Source organism: Melospiza georgiana, chromosome 2 (genome assembly GCF_028018845.1).
Source record: "Melospiza georgiana isolate bMelGeo1 chromosome 2, bMelGeo1.pri, whole genome shotgun sequence".
NCBI lineage: Eukaryota > Metazoa > Chordata > Aves > Passeriformes > Passerellidae > Melospiza > Melospiza georgiana.
Genome location: NC_080431.1, coordinates 116,191,641 through 116,209,833, shown reverse-complemented (window position 1 = coordinate 116,209,833; position 18,193 = coordinate 116,191,641). Strand labels below are relative to the sequence as shown.

The 18,193-nt window shown below is 41.6% G+C and overlaps 1 protein-coding gene across 1 annotated transcript in view; it reads left to right on the top strand.

The window, feature by feature from the left end:
• BACE2 (beta-secretase 2) overlaps nucleotides 1–11,091 on the top strand; it is a 56,046-nt gene extending 44,955 nt beyond the window's left edge. The window contains exons 8-9 of the mRNA XM_058045327.1: nucleotides 1,216–1,384; nucleotides 7,916–11,091. Of these exons, the coding sequence (XP_057901310.1) occupies nucleotides 1,216–1,384; nucleotides 7,916–8,169 (423 nt within the window). The 3' untranslated portion in view covers nucleotides 8,170–11,091. The remainder of the gene's footprint in view (nucleotides 1–1,215; nucleotides 1,385–7,915) is intronic.
• Nucleotides 11,092–18,193: the final 7,102 nt, after the last annotated feature.

The following is an 18,193-nucleotide window of genomic DNA, read 5'->3' as shown; positions in this document are numbered from 1 at the left end:
ACTATTATAAAATAGTAAATAGTATTATGAAGCACATGCTCTTAAGAAATAAGAGCTATTTTTAGCATTAACAGAGAACTGGCTTATTGCATGCAAAGGGAAACCTTTTTTAATCAAATTTTAAAAGTCAATTTTTAAATAGGGAAAATAATGAACTCGTCAAACCTAAAAGCAAAAAAGAAAGGGACAAAGCACAGTTTCCCTCTCAGTGCAGTCCATCTAGTTGGGAATGATTTTTTTTCAATTTGTCTGGAAAAACAGGCAAGTTTCTGTTTTGTTTTCGTGAGCTTTGGCCACATCAGATGTCAATACAGAATGTCTCTGCTCGTTTTGATCTTCTCGTTTGGGGAAGGGAATTGATTTGTTTCTCGTGGCATTTTGAGTTGGAGCACTTCTTCTGAATATGAAAATCTTGGCAATGACCCTTTGTGAGCTCTTCACCAGTTTCTGCAACTCGCCTGGTTTATCTTTTATTAATATTCCATCCATTCCATTATATTTAGAATATAATGTGCCACTTTTGTTTTTCTTCTCTGGCTTCTCCTCCCAGTGTCAGTTGCAGTACAGGCTGGTACTGTCTAACATTACTAATACATTCTTTTACCTCAAGGGACAGGCAGGAGCAAAGGAAAGAATGAACCTATTAAGTACATTTTAACTTGAAATATAGTAAAGCCTTATGATAAGCTTTTTCTGTATTGATCATGTAGCTTGACAATCATTCATCTTCCCCGAGGAGACAGGGGGTGAAATGTGACTTGAATTTATAAAATCTAGAACCTTGCAGCTGACAGTGAATGCTCTCTGAATCAACTCCATCCTAATAATTCTTTTAATAACTAATTCTCTAATTTGAGTTCATCTCCCAGGCTCTGCCTCAGCCATCCTTCCCTTATGGAAAATATGGTAAAAAGTGAGAATCTTGAGAATTTGCTGTTGACCTGCATGTAGCGACTGACTGTGTTCAAACTCATTTTAGAATCCACCAGCTTTACCTCTTTACCTGCCTGTTAGCTTTGACCAGTTTTAAATCACGTACAAAAATCTGTTTGCCCCTATCCATTCTCCATTTCCAGTGGAATTTGCGTGCCTGAACTATAAAAGTGAAAAAGTCTCAACAACTACCTGCTGTGAGGTATTGCTTTTTATACTCTGGCTTTATTTTTATTTTTATAATATATGTAATATATATTTTTAATATTTTCCTTTTAACAGCTTTACATTCAACCCATCCTCGTGATAGGGGATAATTTGCAGTGCTACAGATTCGGCATCTCCTCCTCCACAAACGCTCTGGTCATTGGTGCTACAGTCATGGAAGGATTTTATGTCATCTTTGACAGAGCCCAGAGGAGAGTGGGCTTTGCAGTGAGTCCCTGTGCAGGTAAGAGGAAAATTTCTCAGGATTTGGGGAGTGAGGAAAATCAGAGAAACACCTTTGCCACGTATCTGTTGGCAGAAAGTGCAGGTACTCCTGCAGTGTGAAGGGTGTGTTTTGAAGAAATTCCAAGTTATTCACATTTCAAAGGAAGGGGAAAAAAAAAAGAATAAATAAAACCCAAAACTATTGCAATATCTTCTGGCATGAAGTGAATCAGGCTCAGCTCTGGGTACTGCTGGGTTCTTCCCTCTCACAGAGATGATCTTTCTGGGACATCTGTCTGTGTGTGCATTTTCCCCAACAGTTAGATCAGATGAGTCCCTGTTTCTTTTTAATGCAGCTTCATTTTGGGCTGGTTCCTGCTCTGAGCTGTGCATAAATGGATTCTTCAACCAACTCTTGAAGTGTGCAGTGAAGTGCCTTGCTCACACTTTTCTCTTAATGTAAATTGAGCCTGTTCAGCCCCTCAGAAATTGGCAAAGAAAGAACTGAGGTGAAAATGGGACTCACATTAAGACTCTGTAGTGTTTGTGTTAATTCTAAACAATTACTTTTCTCATTGTAAGCTGAAAGCCATTAATTTATCAACTAGCTGTGAGGAAGCTCATCATTTCTGGCTGATTTTACTGTGCTGGTTAACTTTCATGATTTCTCTTTTCTCACCAAGGGCAGCTAAAACCCAAAAGCTTTGGGGTTTCTTCCCCTTGTTGTTCAGACATTGCTTTGACATCACAAGTGGGAGATGAGGGGAAGGATGTGCACCCATATTCAGGTCTCTGTCCCAAACAGGAATGGTCTATGCCCTGAAAAACATTTCTCATGCAAACGTCAGGTGAGACAAAGGACTGGAAGTGGCAGTGCTTCTTTAAGGTCTTAGAGTAGGTAAAGGTAGTTAGAACTGGAGTGCTTAATGAAGGGAAAAACAGAGATACTGGCTGGCTGAGTTGCAGCTCTAGGGCAGTTTTAAAGCTTCTTCTTTCTTTCTTTCTTTCTTTTTTTTTAATCTTGCCATTGTTAACAAGCTCAGACTTGTTGGCTTTGAGCTTGCTTTCAGTGAAAATCTGGATATTGATACGAGTTGCTTTATGGACACTTCTGTGAGGTGCCAGGCAGTGATGAAAGACACATTTTGAATGCATCTGGCAGGAGAGTGTAACTGGACAAATGCTGCAGGCCAGGTTTCCCTGCCTTTCATTCTTCCTGGTGCCTCCTGACTGCAGCTGGAGCAAGAGTGGAGCTGCCTCCTGCCCCATCCTGCTGCAGGCGTCAGTGTGGGGAGGAAGGGGCATCAGAGAGAACACATGGACCATGCATGGTCAGCAGGGGAGCTGCTGTGCATTGGAACTGCTTTGGTGAGAAAAATAATCTGAGAACCATAATGACAACAGTGTGGTGTTAGTATTGCTCCCTGCAAGCACAGTTTGGCCACTTCAGGTAGTTCTGCCGGAGAGGAAGAGCTGAGCTTGCTGAACAGAGCTGCCACTGGAATTTCCATGAGCTTGGACATGGGATTACACCCAGCTGGTGCTCCAAGCCATTTCCTCCTGGTCTCCTTGTCCACGTTCTCTGCACGTGTCTCACCAGCATCACAGGAACTCGGCTTCCTGAGGAATCAGCTGAGACGAGATGCACGGAGCTGCCAGATTCCACTCACACGAGGCAGATGACATTTTGCTGGATGGTGCCAGTGATGCTGAGTTTCACTCCTTCACAGCTTGTGGTTTCCATATTTAACAGCCCTTGGATGAGAGAGCCACGGCTGTGAGTGCAGGATGAGGGATGGAGCTTCCCGTGGAGGCCAGCCCTGCCCTCCATAGCAACTGTGTTCATGGCATTTATTGGGAGCCTTCTAGGCAGCTCGTGAGCATAAATTAAACTGAATTACTGGTGGCTCCAATCTTCAGGAACAGAGGAATGTTAAAGACTGTTCAGTGTGGCTTTGCAATGACTTTTGCTTTCTTAGTGTGAACATTAAATTAAATCCAATTGATTTTGTAAGGTGGTAGAGCTGTACACGATGATTACACAAATTATGGGAACAGCACTAAAAACCTTAATTTCATTGAACTTCTAGGTTACTTCCAGGTTGCCTGGCTAGAGTTGAGAACAGGCTTATTCCATATTATTCCTTGGATCATTTTTATTCTCCAGGATGTACCAAGAATGAGGAAAGTGTGACGGTGTTCACAGGGGTCCGAGGATGAGGGGAAAGACGAGGATCAGACTCCATGTTTCAGAAGGCTGATTTATTATTTTTTTATATATATTATACTAAAACTATATTAAATAATAGAAGAAAGGATTTCTTCAGAAGGCCAGCTAAGAATAGAGAAAGAAGGAAAGAATAACAAAGGCTTGTGGCTCGGACAGACAGTGAGCCAGGTGACTGTGATTGGCCATTAATTAGAAACAACCAACATTGGCCAATCACAGATGCACCTGTTGCATTCCACAGCAGCAGATAATCGTTTTTTACATTTTGTTCCTGAGGCCTCCCAGCTTCTCAGGAGGGAAAATCCTAAGGAAAGGATTTTCCATAAAAGATGTCTGTGACAGGAATGTTAGATAGTTGCAAGAAGCTCTTCCATTGCAGCAGGAAATTTGCCTTTAACTCATTACATGAAACCCTTTAAGGCTTATTCAGACAAATAATTATGAGTTGCCTGTTGATAATCTAGTATTTACAGGACGACTAGGACGGGTTTTTGGATCAGGTTCCTTCTTGAGACAGGATGTTCAGATCAACGAGTTGGTTTTAGTGAAGCAACCTGGAAATGATCAAGGCCAGGTTGGATGGGGCTTTGAACAGCCTGGTCTAATGGAAAGTTCCCTGCCCGTGGCATGGGATTTAAACTAGATAATCTTTAAGGTCCCTTTCCAAGCAAAGAAAAAAAAAATCAGGAAGAAATAAATAACCCTGTGGGAAAAGAACTGGGGTTTGGTAGGCCCTTAGCTGAATGCAAGCTAAGGAAGGTGAAAATGAAATTGCATAACAAAGAGCAACATCTACCAGGGACATTAAGGAACATTGGACATGAGGAGTTTTTCCTTCACCAGGTGGGTGGCATAGCACTGAAACAGGGTCCCCATCCTCAGGGTTCTACAAGGCCTGGCTGGATAAACCTGCAGCAGAACTGATCTGTTGATTCTGACAGTCCTGCTCTGAGTAGGATCCTGGTCTAGGTGACTTCCAGGGGCCCCTTTCAAGCTGTAGTTCACAATTCTGTTATGAATTTTATCTAATTCCAGGTTTACTGCTTTTGTAACTACCCAAGTGGGTGAGCTAGCATGTGTTGAGTTCTACACAAATGTTAGAAAATAGCATTTTTCCAGAGGCACCTTTTTTGTCCTGTAATTACCAACAATGAAGAAAATCTCATTTATTCAAGGTTATACAAGTACCATAGTTAGGTACCACCAGATATTCTAAAATAATACATCAAAATCCTCTAATTCAGTTAATGTGCAATATGCTCAGTGTGTGACTGTTAGTTTATGTTAAGGGTTTCTTTGAACAATTTAGGCAAATTTCCTCTCAATTTCCCTGAAGGTGAAAGAGTGTGAGGGAAAACTTTTTTCCCTTTTGGAGGGAAGAAAGCAGAGGCTGTGCTGCTATCAAGCATTCTCAAAATGCAATTTTAAATGTCAGCCACTATGGCAACAGTTTTGTGTTGTCTTCTTTAATAGGAGTAATTATTGTGCTGGAGCCAAATAATGAGTAATTAGAGACTGTTTATTTTCAAAGTAATTTCCAAGGTGGAAAATTGTGGTGCTTTTGCTTTCCTCCCTCACTTCTTCAAAATACAACTAAGTAATGATATCTAGGCCTTGCATTTGAAATTGGTGTTAAATGTGGTTGAGTTTGGTGTTGCTGCAGAACTTCATAGAGACAAACCAATGGTGTGAGCGGTGAGATGTCCAGAAGAAATAATTGCATTAGAAATAATTGCACAAGAAATAATTGCAAAGTGCAGTCCTGGGGCTCTGGACAAAAAGGATTTCTTCCACAGACCTTTCTAGGCAGAGTTTTTACCATCTAATGAGTTTGGGGAGTGGGTGTTTGGTTATTCACCAGCGCCAGGGTCCTCGTGGGTGCAGCCTCAGGTGCCCCCAGTTTGCTCTCACAGCATATTCCTGCTCAAGGAGCCTTCCCACACTTAGGGGTGGAGAAAGGGCTGGTTCAGATGAGTGATTCCACAGAAAATTCCTTGTTTGGGCATTTTGTTTGTTGTGAAGGCTGGTGTCCCATCTGATCTGCGAGTTGCAGCCTCCCATTCCCTCCTCCAACACCAACGGGGCTGTGAGGGACAGGAGTGAGGGTGCAGGATTGCCCCTTTCAACACCAGCCCACAATTGAATTGAATTGAATCTAACAAAACCTAAATCTTAAAATAATACAAGGTCTTGTGAGGCCAGGCACTGAATGACGACCAAAATCTATGCAGCTAAAGCAACCAACCTATTCTGCATTTTTTTAAAACCTGAAGAACCTTAAAGGTTAGCTTTGCAAAATCCAGGCTCCCTCCTTCCTTCCAAGGGGGTAGTTTATGGTAATCTCTTTAAATGTGGTTTCAGCAGTTGTGACTAAGATATGTGAAAATAAGAGATGCAGTTTTTAGTAGTGGGATCGCTTCCAATCAGGCAAGAGTGTGCCTGTATGTAAAATGTGTGAGAAATAGACAGGACAGTTAAAACTGGGGCCCTCGTGAAAAAATATTCAGATGTGTCATGGAAGTGGCTGACTAGAGAAGTGAATTATGACTGCTTCCTTGCCTTAACTTTGTCATCATTTTTTGAGTTGCTGGGTTAGTTCTCCTGGCCCAGCGCCATTGCTCCTTCATGTGCCTGTTCCTCACTCCTGACACTGACCTTCCTCTCATCCACTCCCCTTTTGTGGATATCTGTCACCCAGCTCTCCTGCCTCACCTCCCCTTCCTTCTGGACTTTCATCCACAAGAAGGTCTGGGCTGCTTTCCACAATGCACCTTGTGTTTAGGGTAAAGTCCTTTCAGGTATCTGTGAAACTGATGAACCTTCCTGCTGCTCCCTAAGAAGACAGCAAACACAGATCAAAGATTCACCTGAGGTTCTTTTCCAGTTGTTGGAAGTGCCAGAAACGAGCAAAAAACTTCCCAAGCCTTGCCCTACAGCAGGGTGGATGTTGTAGGATATTTACATGGATATTTTTGAATGATTAGTGCAGAGGTAAAAAAGTGATCCAATGGTTTGGGCTTTGACTAATTGAAATGTCTGTCCTCTCCTGGACAGCCTGTGGAGATGTGGGAGAGTCACAGTCTCCTTATGCTTCAGAGTCCCTTTTCATAAACATGGGATTCTTTTGTTTTGTCTTGCATTGAAAAGCCAGGTGTCTGCTAAGGAAGGCAGGAGCCTCCCCTCAAATGGAAAATGTAAAACTCATCCCTATGAATTATTATAATTTTGAAAATAAGGGGCTCTCAGGCAAAGATATGGGGATAGGAATAACAGTTCTTTATTAGGAAAAAAATAAAAATAAAATGAAAATGCAGTAACACAAAACAACCCTGCCAGAGTCAGACCGTGCCCTGTCCCCTGTGTGTCAGGGCGGTGTCCCAGCCCCATCCCAGGGGGGCTCAGCCCTCCTGCAGTGCCAGCTGTGGCTCTGCTGCAGCAGGGATCCTGCACAAGGGGGGAGTTTTCCTCTGCAGCTCCAGGGCTGCTGCAGATGGGCCTGGGCTCCCTCTGGCCATGCAGGGCAGCAGAAAGCTGCTCCTCTGGCAGTGCAGGGGGCAAAGGCTGCTGTGCTGTGCCAGGCCCAGATTGGATCCAGGCAGGAATGCTTGGCTCCTCCCCTGGGCGGAGCATCTCCCCATGGGATGCTGGGATTGGATCAGCCCTGCAGGGACACTCAGTGGCCATGGACAGCAGAGATCTCCTGCAGGGAGGGTTGGCTGTGGGAGAGAGAAAGGAAAAACTGCCCCAGGAACAGCAGAGAACTGCCCCACTGATAAGAATAGAACACACACACCCATTTTCAACCTAAGACATGTTTTAATTGCAATGAGAAATGTAGTAAAATGTGACCGTGTTCATAGGGGTCTGAGGATGAGGGAAGAGATGAGGATCTGACTCCATGTTTCAGAAGGCTGATTTATTATTTTATGATATATATTACATTAAAACTATACTAAAAGAATAGAAGAAAATATTTCCTCAGAAGGCTGGCTCAGAATAGAACAGAAAGAATGATGATGAAAGCTTCTGTCTTGGACAGAGTCCGAGCCAGCTGCCATGATTGCCCATTAATTAAAAACAATCACATGAGACCAATCCCAGATGCACCTGTTGCATTCCACAGCAGCAGATAATCATTGTTTACATTTTGTTCCTGAGGCCTCCCAGCTTCTCATGAGAAAAAATCCTAAGGAAAGGATTTTCCATAAAAGATGTCTGTGACAGTAAAACTCTAGTGTGTTGAGATTTGTGATGACAGAGGGATGTACAAGTACTTTTTAATGATGTCTGCCTGATCCTTTCCTTTCTGTGGCTCCCCAGAAGTTGACGGCGCGCCCGTCTCCGAGATCGAGGGCCCTTTCACCACGGCCGACGTGGCCAGCAACTGCGTCTCCAGCGTCTCCTTCCACGAGCCCGTGCTCTGGATCGCCTCCTACGCCCTGATGAGCCTGTGTGGGGCCATCCTGCTGGTGCTGATCGTGCTGCTGCTCATCCCACCCCGCTGCCAGCACCGCTACACCGACAACGACGTGGTCAACGACGAGTCCTCCCTCGTGCGCCACCGCTGGAAGTGAGGGGCTGGATCCCAAAAACAGACTCAAAAACGGGACCAAGGACAAAGAGCTCTGCTAAGGGGAAGAAGCCAATGCCTCCTCAGTCCCTCCTACGTTCCTAGAAAACGCTGTTGAGATTCCCACCAAATCCCCTGCATCGTGACTTTTATAGCTTTATTTTCTAACACCGGTTCTGAACCAAAGCACTGTTAACCACCTCTGAAGTGCTACGGTACTGGATTTGTTACTGCAGTAAAAGGAGCCTTTATGCTCTCTACAGTACCTTCTTTAAAAAAAAAAAAATGGAAAAAAGTTTAAAAAAAAAAGATAAAAAGCCACACCATGATGTTCTTCCACTGTCTGAACAAAATTGTCCATCTCTCTTTCACAAAAGAAAAAGGAGCTGTCAGTATTTTCTAACTAATCGAGCCTTGACTGTAGAAAAAGAGAAAAAAATAATAATCTTTCTTATTAATTGCATTAAATGAATACTGCTTTCTGTTTACATCAGTTTATTTTGAAACTGTGCTTATGGTTTGGGGGAGGGAGAAAAGTCAGACTTAAGCAGCAGAGAAAAAGCAAGGGAGATCCAGAAGAAGTGTTGGTTTGTGGTTTCTTTCCCTCAAGATCACTGCTGCCACTTGAGAGGGTCGCCCTCCCTGAGAGCTGTAACAAAATATAGTCCAAGGTGGTGAAAACTGGGAAACAAACTTGTTCAGCCTTAGAGTAAAACAAGACTACCTCTCTTAATTTACAAGGATGCTACCACTGGTGAGTGTGTGGATTAGAACTGGTCTTGAAGCACAAAAGATGCTCCATACAACCAAATGGAACTACTTGGCTTTGAATTTTTTGGGATTTTATAAAAATGAATACTTCATGACTTTCCACTTTGGTGCACCAAAAAAAAAAAAAAAAAAGAAACCTTTCAGTTTCCCCCTCTTGTGTGGGGTTTTTGTTTTGTTTTTTTTTTTCTGAGTTTGATATTTAGAAAAGGCTGATCTGCATATGTATGGACAGACAAGACAGCAAGGTCTGTGTTCTGCTGTATTTCTAGAGAGAGTGTAACAGAAAGAAAACAAAATAAGAACAACAACTTTTTGGTTTGTTTTAATTTGGCTGAGCTCAGCAACCTAGAAACTCGAAGGAGAAGCACCTGTCTTTATGGACAGGCTGTGAAGTGAAAGTCTTTATGCTGGCTTGTTTTTCAGCTTGAGATGTTCAGTTTGGCATCAATCAAATGAAAAGTGTGTGTGTGTCCTGCCTGAAAACAAACACGTGGTGGGACTGGAGACAATAGTGGGAGAGAGCAGGGGAGGGTGTATTGACCAGGCTTCCATCCTGCAAGTGTAGATCATCGTGCTGGGGTAGGAATGAGGTGTTTTCTTTGCAGATAGGACAGTTTTTCTTTTCTCTAGTTTCAGGCTTCTCTGTAACACTGGCCTAAGTGTTTGGATTGAAAAGAGTGCAAGGCTGAGGGGGTTTTTTATACATTTAAAAAAAGGAAAAATATTTGTTTTCATTTTGATAGCAGAGCAGTTTGCATATCTGTATGGGAAATGAGGAAATAAAAAAAAAAAAAAGCTTAGCTCTGAATTTCTCAATCCCTTGCCTAGACAATTTTCTGCCCAAAATCCCTTCATATAGCTCTGTGATTCACACTGCATCTGACTCTGCATGGAATAAGGAAAGATTTTTAATTTTTTTTTCAGGAATGGTGCATTTACAGAGGTGCACATCATGTGTGTGAAAATAAAACACTGTGGGGGTTTTTTTTTAACTACCTTACGTCTTTCATGTCATAACTGGAAGTGCCTGTGGTTTTCTTTTCAACTCTTGCACTTTCAGATTGCTTGGCTCAGTGGAGTAAAATAATTGATGCTGTGATCCAACGTCTGAAAATGATTTCTCGTGGAATTTGAAGTTGGAAACAGGAAGGAATTTTGAGCTTGTCTCCTTCTTCCTCTGCCTCTTAGTTTCTAAGAGGAGAAAAATTGTGAATTACATGAAATAAGCCATAGAGCTTAACTGTTTTCTCAGTGTTCTATTTTCCATATCTCTTTATTAATATCTTTTAATTAAGAGTTCCACATCGTCCTCCTGGCTTTGGCTTTACACGAAACAAATAACTCGAGAGTTGTATTCCTCCTTTTTCTACAGTACTGCAATAGAAGTTATGCTTCTGTCACTTGTTTCAAACAGAAACACCATATGGATTTTGGATGGGTAGTGTTAAACAATAAACCCTCTTTCAATTCAGAAAGTGAAAACAACTTGCATGCTCTTAAAAAGTTTCATCACTGCTCCCCTCACCTCAGAACCTCCTATGTCCTCACCACAAAGAATTTTAGGAAGGAATTTATTGGGAAAGGTTCTGAGTAGGCTTTTTAAAGAGATTTCTTCTGAGTTGGTGAACAAATTTTTGTTGAAAATCCCACCAAATACCCTGCATCGTGACTTTCTGGATTTCATGTAAAAGATTTAAGTATTACCCTTTCCCTTTGAATGTCCTTGGTCAAGATATTTGAAGGGAAACACTTGAATTAAGAGGAGCAATAACCAAGTAGAAATACTGATATATTCTTGAGTTTTCCTGGCATTCCTTCACACTAAAAACGTGGCTTGTAGTAAAAATGCTGTGAGTGACACCTGCGAGCAGCACAAACTTCATCTGGGCTTGTAAATTGATAGTTACAGTGGCAGAAATTCAGGTGAGCATTGCTTTGTTGCTCTGGCAACAAGGAGAGCAATGGAAACCCTTGAGGGTTCATTTTTAGCCTACAGCACATTAAGGAAAATAATGCTCTCGAGCAGTTTTGTGTGGAAGATGAAACACAGTGATAGACTACACCATAACCAAGTGTAGTCACTTGGTAACTCTCAGTGATCTCTTTCCCCGATATATTTCAAAAAAATATATATGTTGTGAGGTATATTATGTTATTATGTTCCTGTTAACTTCAGGTGTAAGAATAAACCACACCTTAAGAAGAAAAAAAAAAAAAAAAAAAAAAAGGAGGGAAGGAGGGAAGGGGAATGAAAAAAAGAGTATTGAATAAAGATGGTACAGAAAAATATCCTTTATTATGAATGACAGGATGCTCCAAATCACAGCTCTCCAAACCATCCCTTGTAAGAAATATCAATATTTCTTGCCGACCCAGCTCTCCCCAGGTGGGAATGTAACACCACGTCCCAGGAAAGTGTCAGGAAGCTGCATTGCCCTGGCTGCAGCCTTGCAGGTAAATTAAAACCATCGGTGCCATCACCAGGGATTGGAGGGAGTGTGGTTGGAGTTCCAGTGGTTAAACCCGAGCCCAGCCCTGGGAATAGGTTAATTCTATCCCGCTGCCTTTTAGAAATATTGTCATGGGCTTTTTGGAGCAATTTAAATGCTAAGGGAAACAGATGAAGCATTTTAATGAGGCTGTAAAAGGCGCTGTAAAAGCAGTTAGGTGGAGGGGATTGTTCTGTTTTTAAGGTGAAGGATTGTGTTTAGGATGTGCATGTTGAGTCATCCTAAATGCAATGTATCAAGGGGTTTTGGTATCTCCTGTTGTCAACAGCTGTAAAATTCATCAGCAAAAAATCACCCTGATCCAGTTCCTTGCTGTGTATTGGCTGCCTTTGTCTTACTGAAGGATGAGCCATTTGTCTACCAAGCTTTTCCTTTTAAATATTAAAAGGCTTGTGAGAGTTGCATAGCACTGCACATTGCCAGGGAGAGAAAGAGAGATCCTTAAATTTTCCAATATTAAAACATGATTGTGCTGCTGGAAGTTTCTTTGATTTCCATAAGGGTTTCCAACAACTGGGCTGGTGTTGGTTGTCATATCCTCATCTCAGACACAAACAGAAACAGCAATATCAGTGATGTAATGAAAGGTGCTGGTACAGTGACCTATGGAGGTGCAATTAAAAGGAATCACAGAGAGAAAAATAAATAGGATGCCTTTAGCTTTATTAAAAATTGCAAGAGCATAACAGATTGATCCTTTTCAGAAAGGGCTGTGCTTTTTACCAATACATTAGTTCCTGTCAGACTTGACTCTGACTGATAAATTGTTTATTTCTGGCTGCTGTTGAGAGAAGTGAAGACAAGTTGGTAACGGGATAGGCGCAATCTTCTGAGCCAGTTAGATTTGCTGGCTTTTGAGGCTTAATTAGGTGTTAATCCAGGCTTGGCAGTAATCCAGCATCCTGGTTATGGGAATTATTCCCTCTCTTTGGGAATGCTAGCAGAAATACTTGCCTTCAGCCAAACCCCTGGGCGAGGTGGCTCCAAACCACAAAAGCCACATGGAGACTGCAGCTGCTGTAGGTGCAACATCCCACAGCCCCCATTTCCTTTGGCAAGGCTCCACCTGCCTGAATATTTTGGAAACCAGCACTCCAAGGTGCCTTTTGGTGCTCCTGGGAGTTATCCCCTCCCAGGTGAGCACAGGACACAACCATCTTTGGGTAGGATCATTGCCCAGCTGCTGAATATTCCCCTCTCCGTGTAACTCAGTGCTGGTTTTCCCCCCCAGCTGTGGCATCTGGAAAAAGCAGGACAGGAAATCATAAAACATGCTGATATCAATGACTGTGCAGTGGTAATATAAGAATGGTTTGTATCTGCCTGGATTTTTGTGGTCAGATAGTCTTTGAAACACTGGGAATTTTTTAGATTGGACCATGAAGGCACACACAGAATTTCTTTTGAGCTAGGCAAAAAGTAAAACACAAAAGGTAAGTTTCAGAATTTAAAAATAAGTAGCCCTTAACAAGTGTTCTCTTCCTTTTTTTTTTTTTTTAATTTTATAACAATCACTTAAACATATTTTAGCATGGTCGCTGTCCTACTAATTTGCTGGTTGTAACTCTGATTTTTCTGATTTGTCTTCTAGGCCATTCACCCCTTTTCATTCCCTCCCCAAAAAAAAGTTGTTAAAAGATTAGGGTCTCCATTTTCCAATTTTAGCTTTCTAACAAAAAATACGTTTTTCTTATTTACCATTCACAGGCCTGTTTTAAAGTAGTTCCTTAATGCTTTAAAAATTAACTGTAGGTTGAAAATACTCACAGTGCCATTAGGAGAAGAATTGGAGCCAGAACTTTACCTGTGCCAATGGTCCCTGAATTTTACTGTGTGCCAAGAGCTCCTTTGTGTATTTGACTACATTCCCTGGACTTTTTTCACATCCCACTTGGAAATACGCCCTGGTCCTGTATCTTCTTCTTTTTTTCCATCCTCAGGAAGTACAGAGGTGGAGAGCAGAACCACAAGGAGCTTTGAGAGCTCCATCCATGACATTTTTTGTCCTAAAAACTCCATCTGAGCAACGGAGTTTATCTGATTTTACAGCAATGTGTATTTAGGCAAAACACTTGAATAAAGACATTGTTTGTAACAATCCTCCCATCCTGTCCCACTCTGATGAGGGAAATTTTCACATTTTCACATTTTCACAAGTCAAACCTGAAAAGGGCATGTTTATTCCTGTGTTTTCAGAGAGGGATTATGGAGCTGAATGTTTAAATGGCTTTATTTGCAGCATGGTTGTCCTTTGGAAAATTCTGTGGTATAAAAACCAGAGTTGAGAATGCTTAGAGGTAATGAAAAGACAGCTAACAATTTCTTGATAGCACAAAGGCATGGATTATTGCAATATGTGCTGGGAAAATTGCTTTGGTAGCCAATACTCTGTGTGTGCATAAACTACACAAAGTTCAGTGTTGAAGATTTACCTGAAAACAGGCAGTTCACCTTTTTTATTGCAAATTTTATATGGAGATGCAGAGATCTTTTAAGGCTTTTAACACTACAATAACTGTTATGTTATTCAGGAAGTGTGGAAAGGATTTCACCTTTAAGGTCAACTTACAGAGGCATTTCTTCACCTGTTGTTTTGTTTTGTTTTTATTAGACAATGTTTTTAACATTGAAAAGAAAATGGGATCAAACTTTGGAACAAAGGGGTATAGTCTTTCTAATTCAATCTTCAGGTTATGTTAGGATCTCTGTCCCACTTACTGTCAAGCCTCATTACTCAATTTTCCAAAAATTGATACTTTGTACTTTCAGGTCTTGCCATTTTCAGATAAACACTATGTAAAAAAAAATCAGATTTTATGCTGCGTAAAATAAATGATTAATTCTTTCAACCTATCCTGTGTCTTTTAAAATCCTGTTAAGAAGAACTTCAAAGCTGATAAATTATATCCATCCAAATTCCTCCTGTGACTCTCTGGCTGTGTAGATCCCATCTGATGCTGGCAGGAGGGGGAGGCAGCCAAGTTTAGCTCCCAAGTGATTTTTCCTGTTTATTCCCGAATTACAGATAATCCTGCTTCAGCTTTTAATTTCAGTACGGGGCAGAGCAGAGCAGAGAAAGCGTGAAGCTGAGAAGGTGGAGCTGCTGATGGGTTCGGGTCAGACTTAGGGCTGTTCCTGCCCTGGATGCGGATGGGGAAGGGACACAAATCCCAATCCCTGTCCCCAATCCCTGCTCCGCGCTCTTTCCTCACCAGGTGGAGCCCAAGCGGCGTTTTCCAGCTCTTGGAAACCCGAAACTTCAGGTTTAACTTTTCTGTTTTCAAATTCTGAGCTGCTTTAGTGTGAACTTCTGCACACTAAACGGGATGGTGAGCTCTGTGCACAGAGCAGGGAGACAAAACAATTCCTGCTCCAGCTGGGCACCAAGGACAAATGATCCAAATCTCAGCCCAGGAGCACAAACCCCGTGGGCTGGAGAGAGAAAAACAAGCAGGGTGGGACTGCAGGGCTAAAGCTGGAATGGGACAATGAACTGCAAGGTGCAAATGGAGCAGAACTGATCCCAGGGACAGAGCCCGTGCCCGGCCGTGCATTTTGGGGCCATTTTGGTTCATCCTGGGTGCAGCCCTGGCTGGGCTCTGGTGCTGCCCAAGGTGCATCCATGGAGGAGATGCTGTGAATAAATCCCTGCTTTATTCTTTAGCTCTGCCCAGCCTCTGCTCTGGGGCAGCCTGCACAAGGCCTCAAGCCCTTTCAGAACTTTCTGGTTTTTTGTCTGAATTCCCTTAAAAGTTCCTTTCATTTTTTTTTTTAATATCCATCCTCAAACGTCCTTAGCTTAGGGTCTTCTGTTCATTTATCATCTCCCTCTTCCCCCCACCTAAACACCTCTTTACAAAGTCCATTATTTTAAGCCCCGAGCTTTCTAAAGGCAGCACAGTATATTTATTGTGAATATTGCAAATGGAGGGCATTAGTCAAGTAACAAGGAGTGGCACCAACTGTTTAATATTTTTCCTTCAAAGCTGGCAGGTTTTGCTTATTTCTGTCCTGATATTCAGCAAAGCTTCTCCATTACTGCCACAGGTGTCCCCCAGAAGTTGTGGATGCTGCATCCCTGTAAGTGTTCAAGTGTTGGATGGGGCTCTGAGTAACCTGTTCTAGAGAAAATTGTCCCTGCCCACATCAGAACTGGATGATTTTTAAAATCCACTTCCAAACCATTCCATGATCCCATTGTTACACAACTCTGCTCATAACTTTTCATTCTTTTTATTGTGCTTAAAATTCTCTTATGCTTTTGGAATTACCATCATCTTCAGAGCGCCCTCAGACTTCAGGCTCATTGAATCCAAAACTGTAAAACTGTTTGTTCACACTTCCCTTGTGTCACAGACACCTTTTATGAAAAATCCTTTTGCTAGGATTTTTCCTCCTGAGAAGCTGGGAGGCCTCAGGAACAAAATGTAAGCAATGATTATCTGCTGCTGTGGAATGCAACAGGTGCATCTGTGATTGGTCTCATGTGGTTGTTTCTAATTAATGGCCAATCACAGTCAGCTGGCTTGGACTCTCAGGTCAGTCACAAGATTTTATTACCATTCCTTTCTATTTCTTGCTAGCCTTCTGATGAAATCCTTTCTTCTATGCTTTTAGTATAGTTTTATTATATAATTTTCTTTTAATATAATATATATAATGAAATAATAAATCAGCCTTCTGAAACATGGAGTCGAGGTTCCCCTCTTTTCCCTCATCCTGGGACCCCTGTGAACACCACCACACCCTGGCTCATCTTTGCCCATGAAAACTGGCCTGTTTAGATAAAACAGCCTTTAGGTTTGTGTGTGAAACACAAAAGCAAGAATTTGTTGCAAGAATACAGCTTTTTTTGATAATGACAGTGGCGTGTACACGAATACGTGAAGGTTGGCAGTGTAAGTGCTCTGTGTAATTTCCAGTACAATGTGTAATTCTGACGGCCACTTAAACAGTAAACATTTACTATTCTCCCCTTTCTCCACCAAAACAAACTCTTTAAAAATAAATGGCTTGTGGTTTCTTTGGGGTTTTTTTTTTTCCTTGTAGAGGCTGACAAGTACCACTTGCCTACACCTTGACTCATCATCTGTTTGGCTAGGGAATTCAATAGCTCTCCCCAAGAAATACAGGTTATTGCAAAGAATACAGGGATCTCTGCTGCCAGTGCCTACACAAATATTAGAGTATTGATTTTTACAGCTGTTAGCTAGATGAGACTGCTTTCTATGAATAGACAAGGTATTATGTTTCTTCAAATTCTTTTCATGCACCCAGAATTGTTCTGAAGTACTATGAGTAAGAATACTATTTACTTTTCCCTTGAGCGCTTTTTAATTGTAAATTTAACATTACTTTCATCTTTCTGTACTCTTACTGAATGAGATTCTTTTTATTGTTGGACACCTTGAACATTCTCTGGGCTTGTGGTTTATACTGATTTTTAACTGCTGATTTATTTTTGACTGCTGATGTATCACCTCTATCTGGATCAAGTGCAATTCAATATATTCTCCATATGTTTCTCTGGATTAACAAAGCAGAAGAAAAACACACAAATTAGCCCCACCTTCGTTGTTCAGCAGGCCAGAAATACCCCAGACTCACAAATTTACAGGTTTTCCAGCTTATCAGCTGAAAGTAATCAATGCTTGCTTTTTCCCCTTTGTTAAATGACCCATTTTTGCTTATCTTGGAGAAGGTGAATTTAATCCTTTATATCCACAAAAGAAGTATCTAAAAGTTCTCATCTTGTTTTAAGTATATAGTCCTGGGTTTCATGAAGACAGTGAAGGTATTAAAAAAAGGGGGGGGGAGGGTAAAAACCTCAAAGAAACAAACAAAAACCAGAAAAAAAAACCAAACAAAAGTCAACAGTAGTTTTAATATAATAGACATTTACATCTCTATTTCTCTATGTTCCCCTTCATGTCACCAGCACACAGGATGCTGAATTATGGCATCCACAATAATTCACATGGTGAATTATGGGTAAGTTAAATTATGGCATAGGCACATGGTGAATTATGGGTGAATTAAGTAACTGCTTTTCCACACTGCTGCCCCTGTTGTCCATGTGCATGTTCTTGTCTGCCCCGAGTCTTAGGTAAAATTAGACACCAGTTGCACATTTTATGTAGGAGGTCTATTTTCTTACTTATTCTGAGCTCTACAAGCAAAGATTTAGTCCAACGTTCTCCCCCTGCCTTGCTAACTCTGCCTTCCTTTTAAATCATTAAATTCTTTGAACTTGTCCTGGCAGGACAGAAAATCCACTGCTGGCCATTTGTGGGCAAGCAGAAAACACAAATTAAATTCTTACAAGGGCTGGCATGACACTTCTGCTCATTTGTTAGTCAAGTGAGGTGGATGCAGAAAATCCCTCTGTTGGTGCCACGGCTCAAAGGGCAAGCAGGAACTGGGTGGTGCAGTTTTAACTGGCTCAGACCATAAACCTCCTCTGCAGACTGGGTCTTGTGGTGATAAGACAAGAGTAAGACCCTGTAGATGCACCCAGCTGCTCCATTCGGTGTCATTTGTTTCCTGAGTAGATTTCCTGTCCTGCTTATCACCAAAGGGTCTCACAGCCTCACAGGAGTTGAGAGAGCAGATTCATATTTTGTAAGTTTTTTCCTCTAAGATTTCAAAGTACAGAATGAATTTGAAATCTTAGAGGAATCTGCAGGATGAAATCAGAAATGATCCTTCAGAAGGGTTTTGCACCCCGCATCTTTGATTAATCACTAA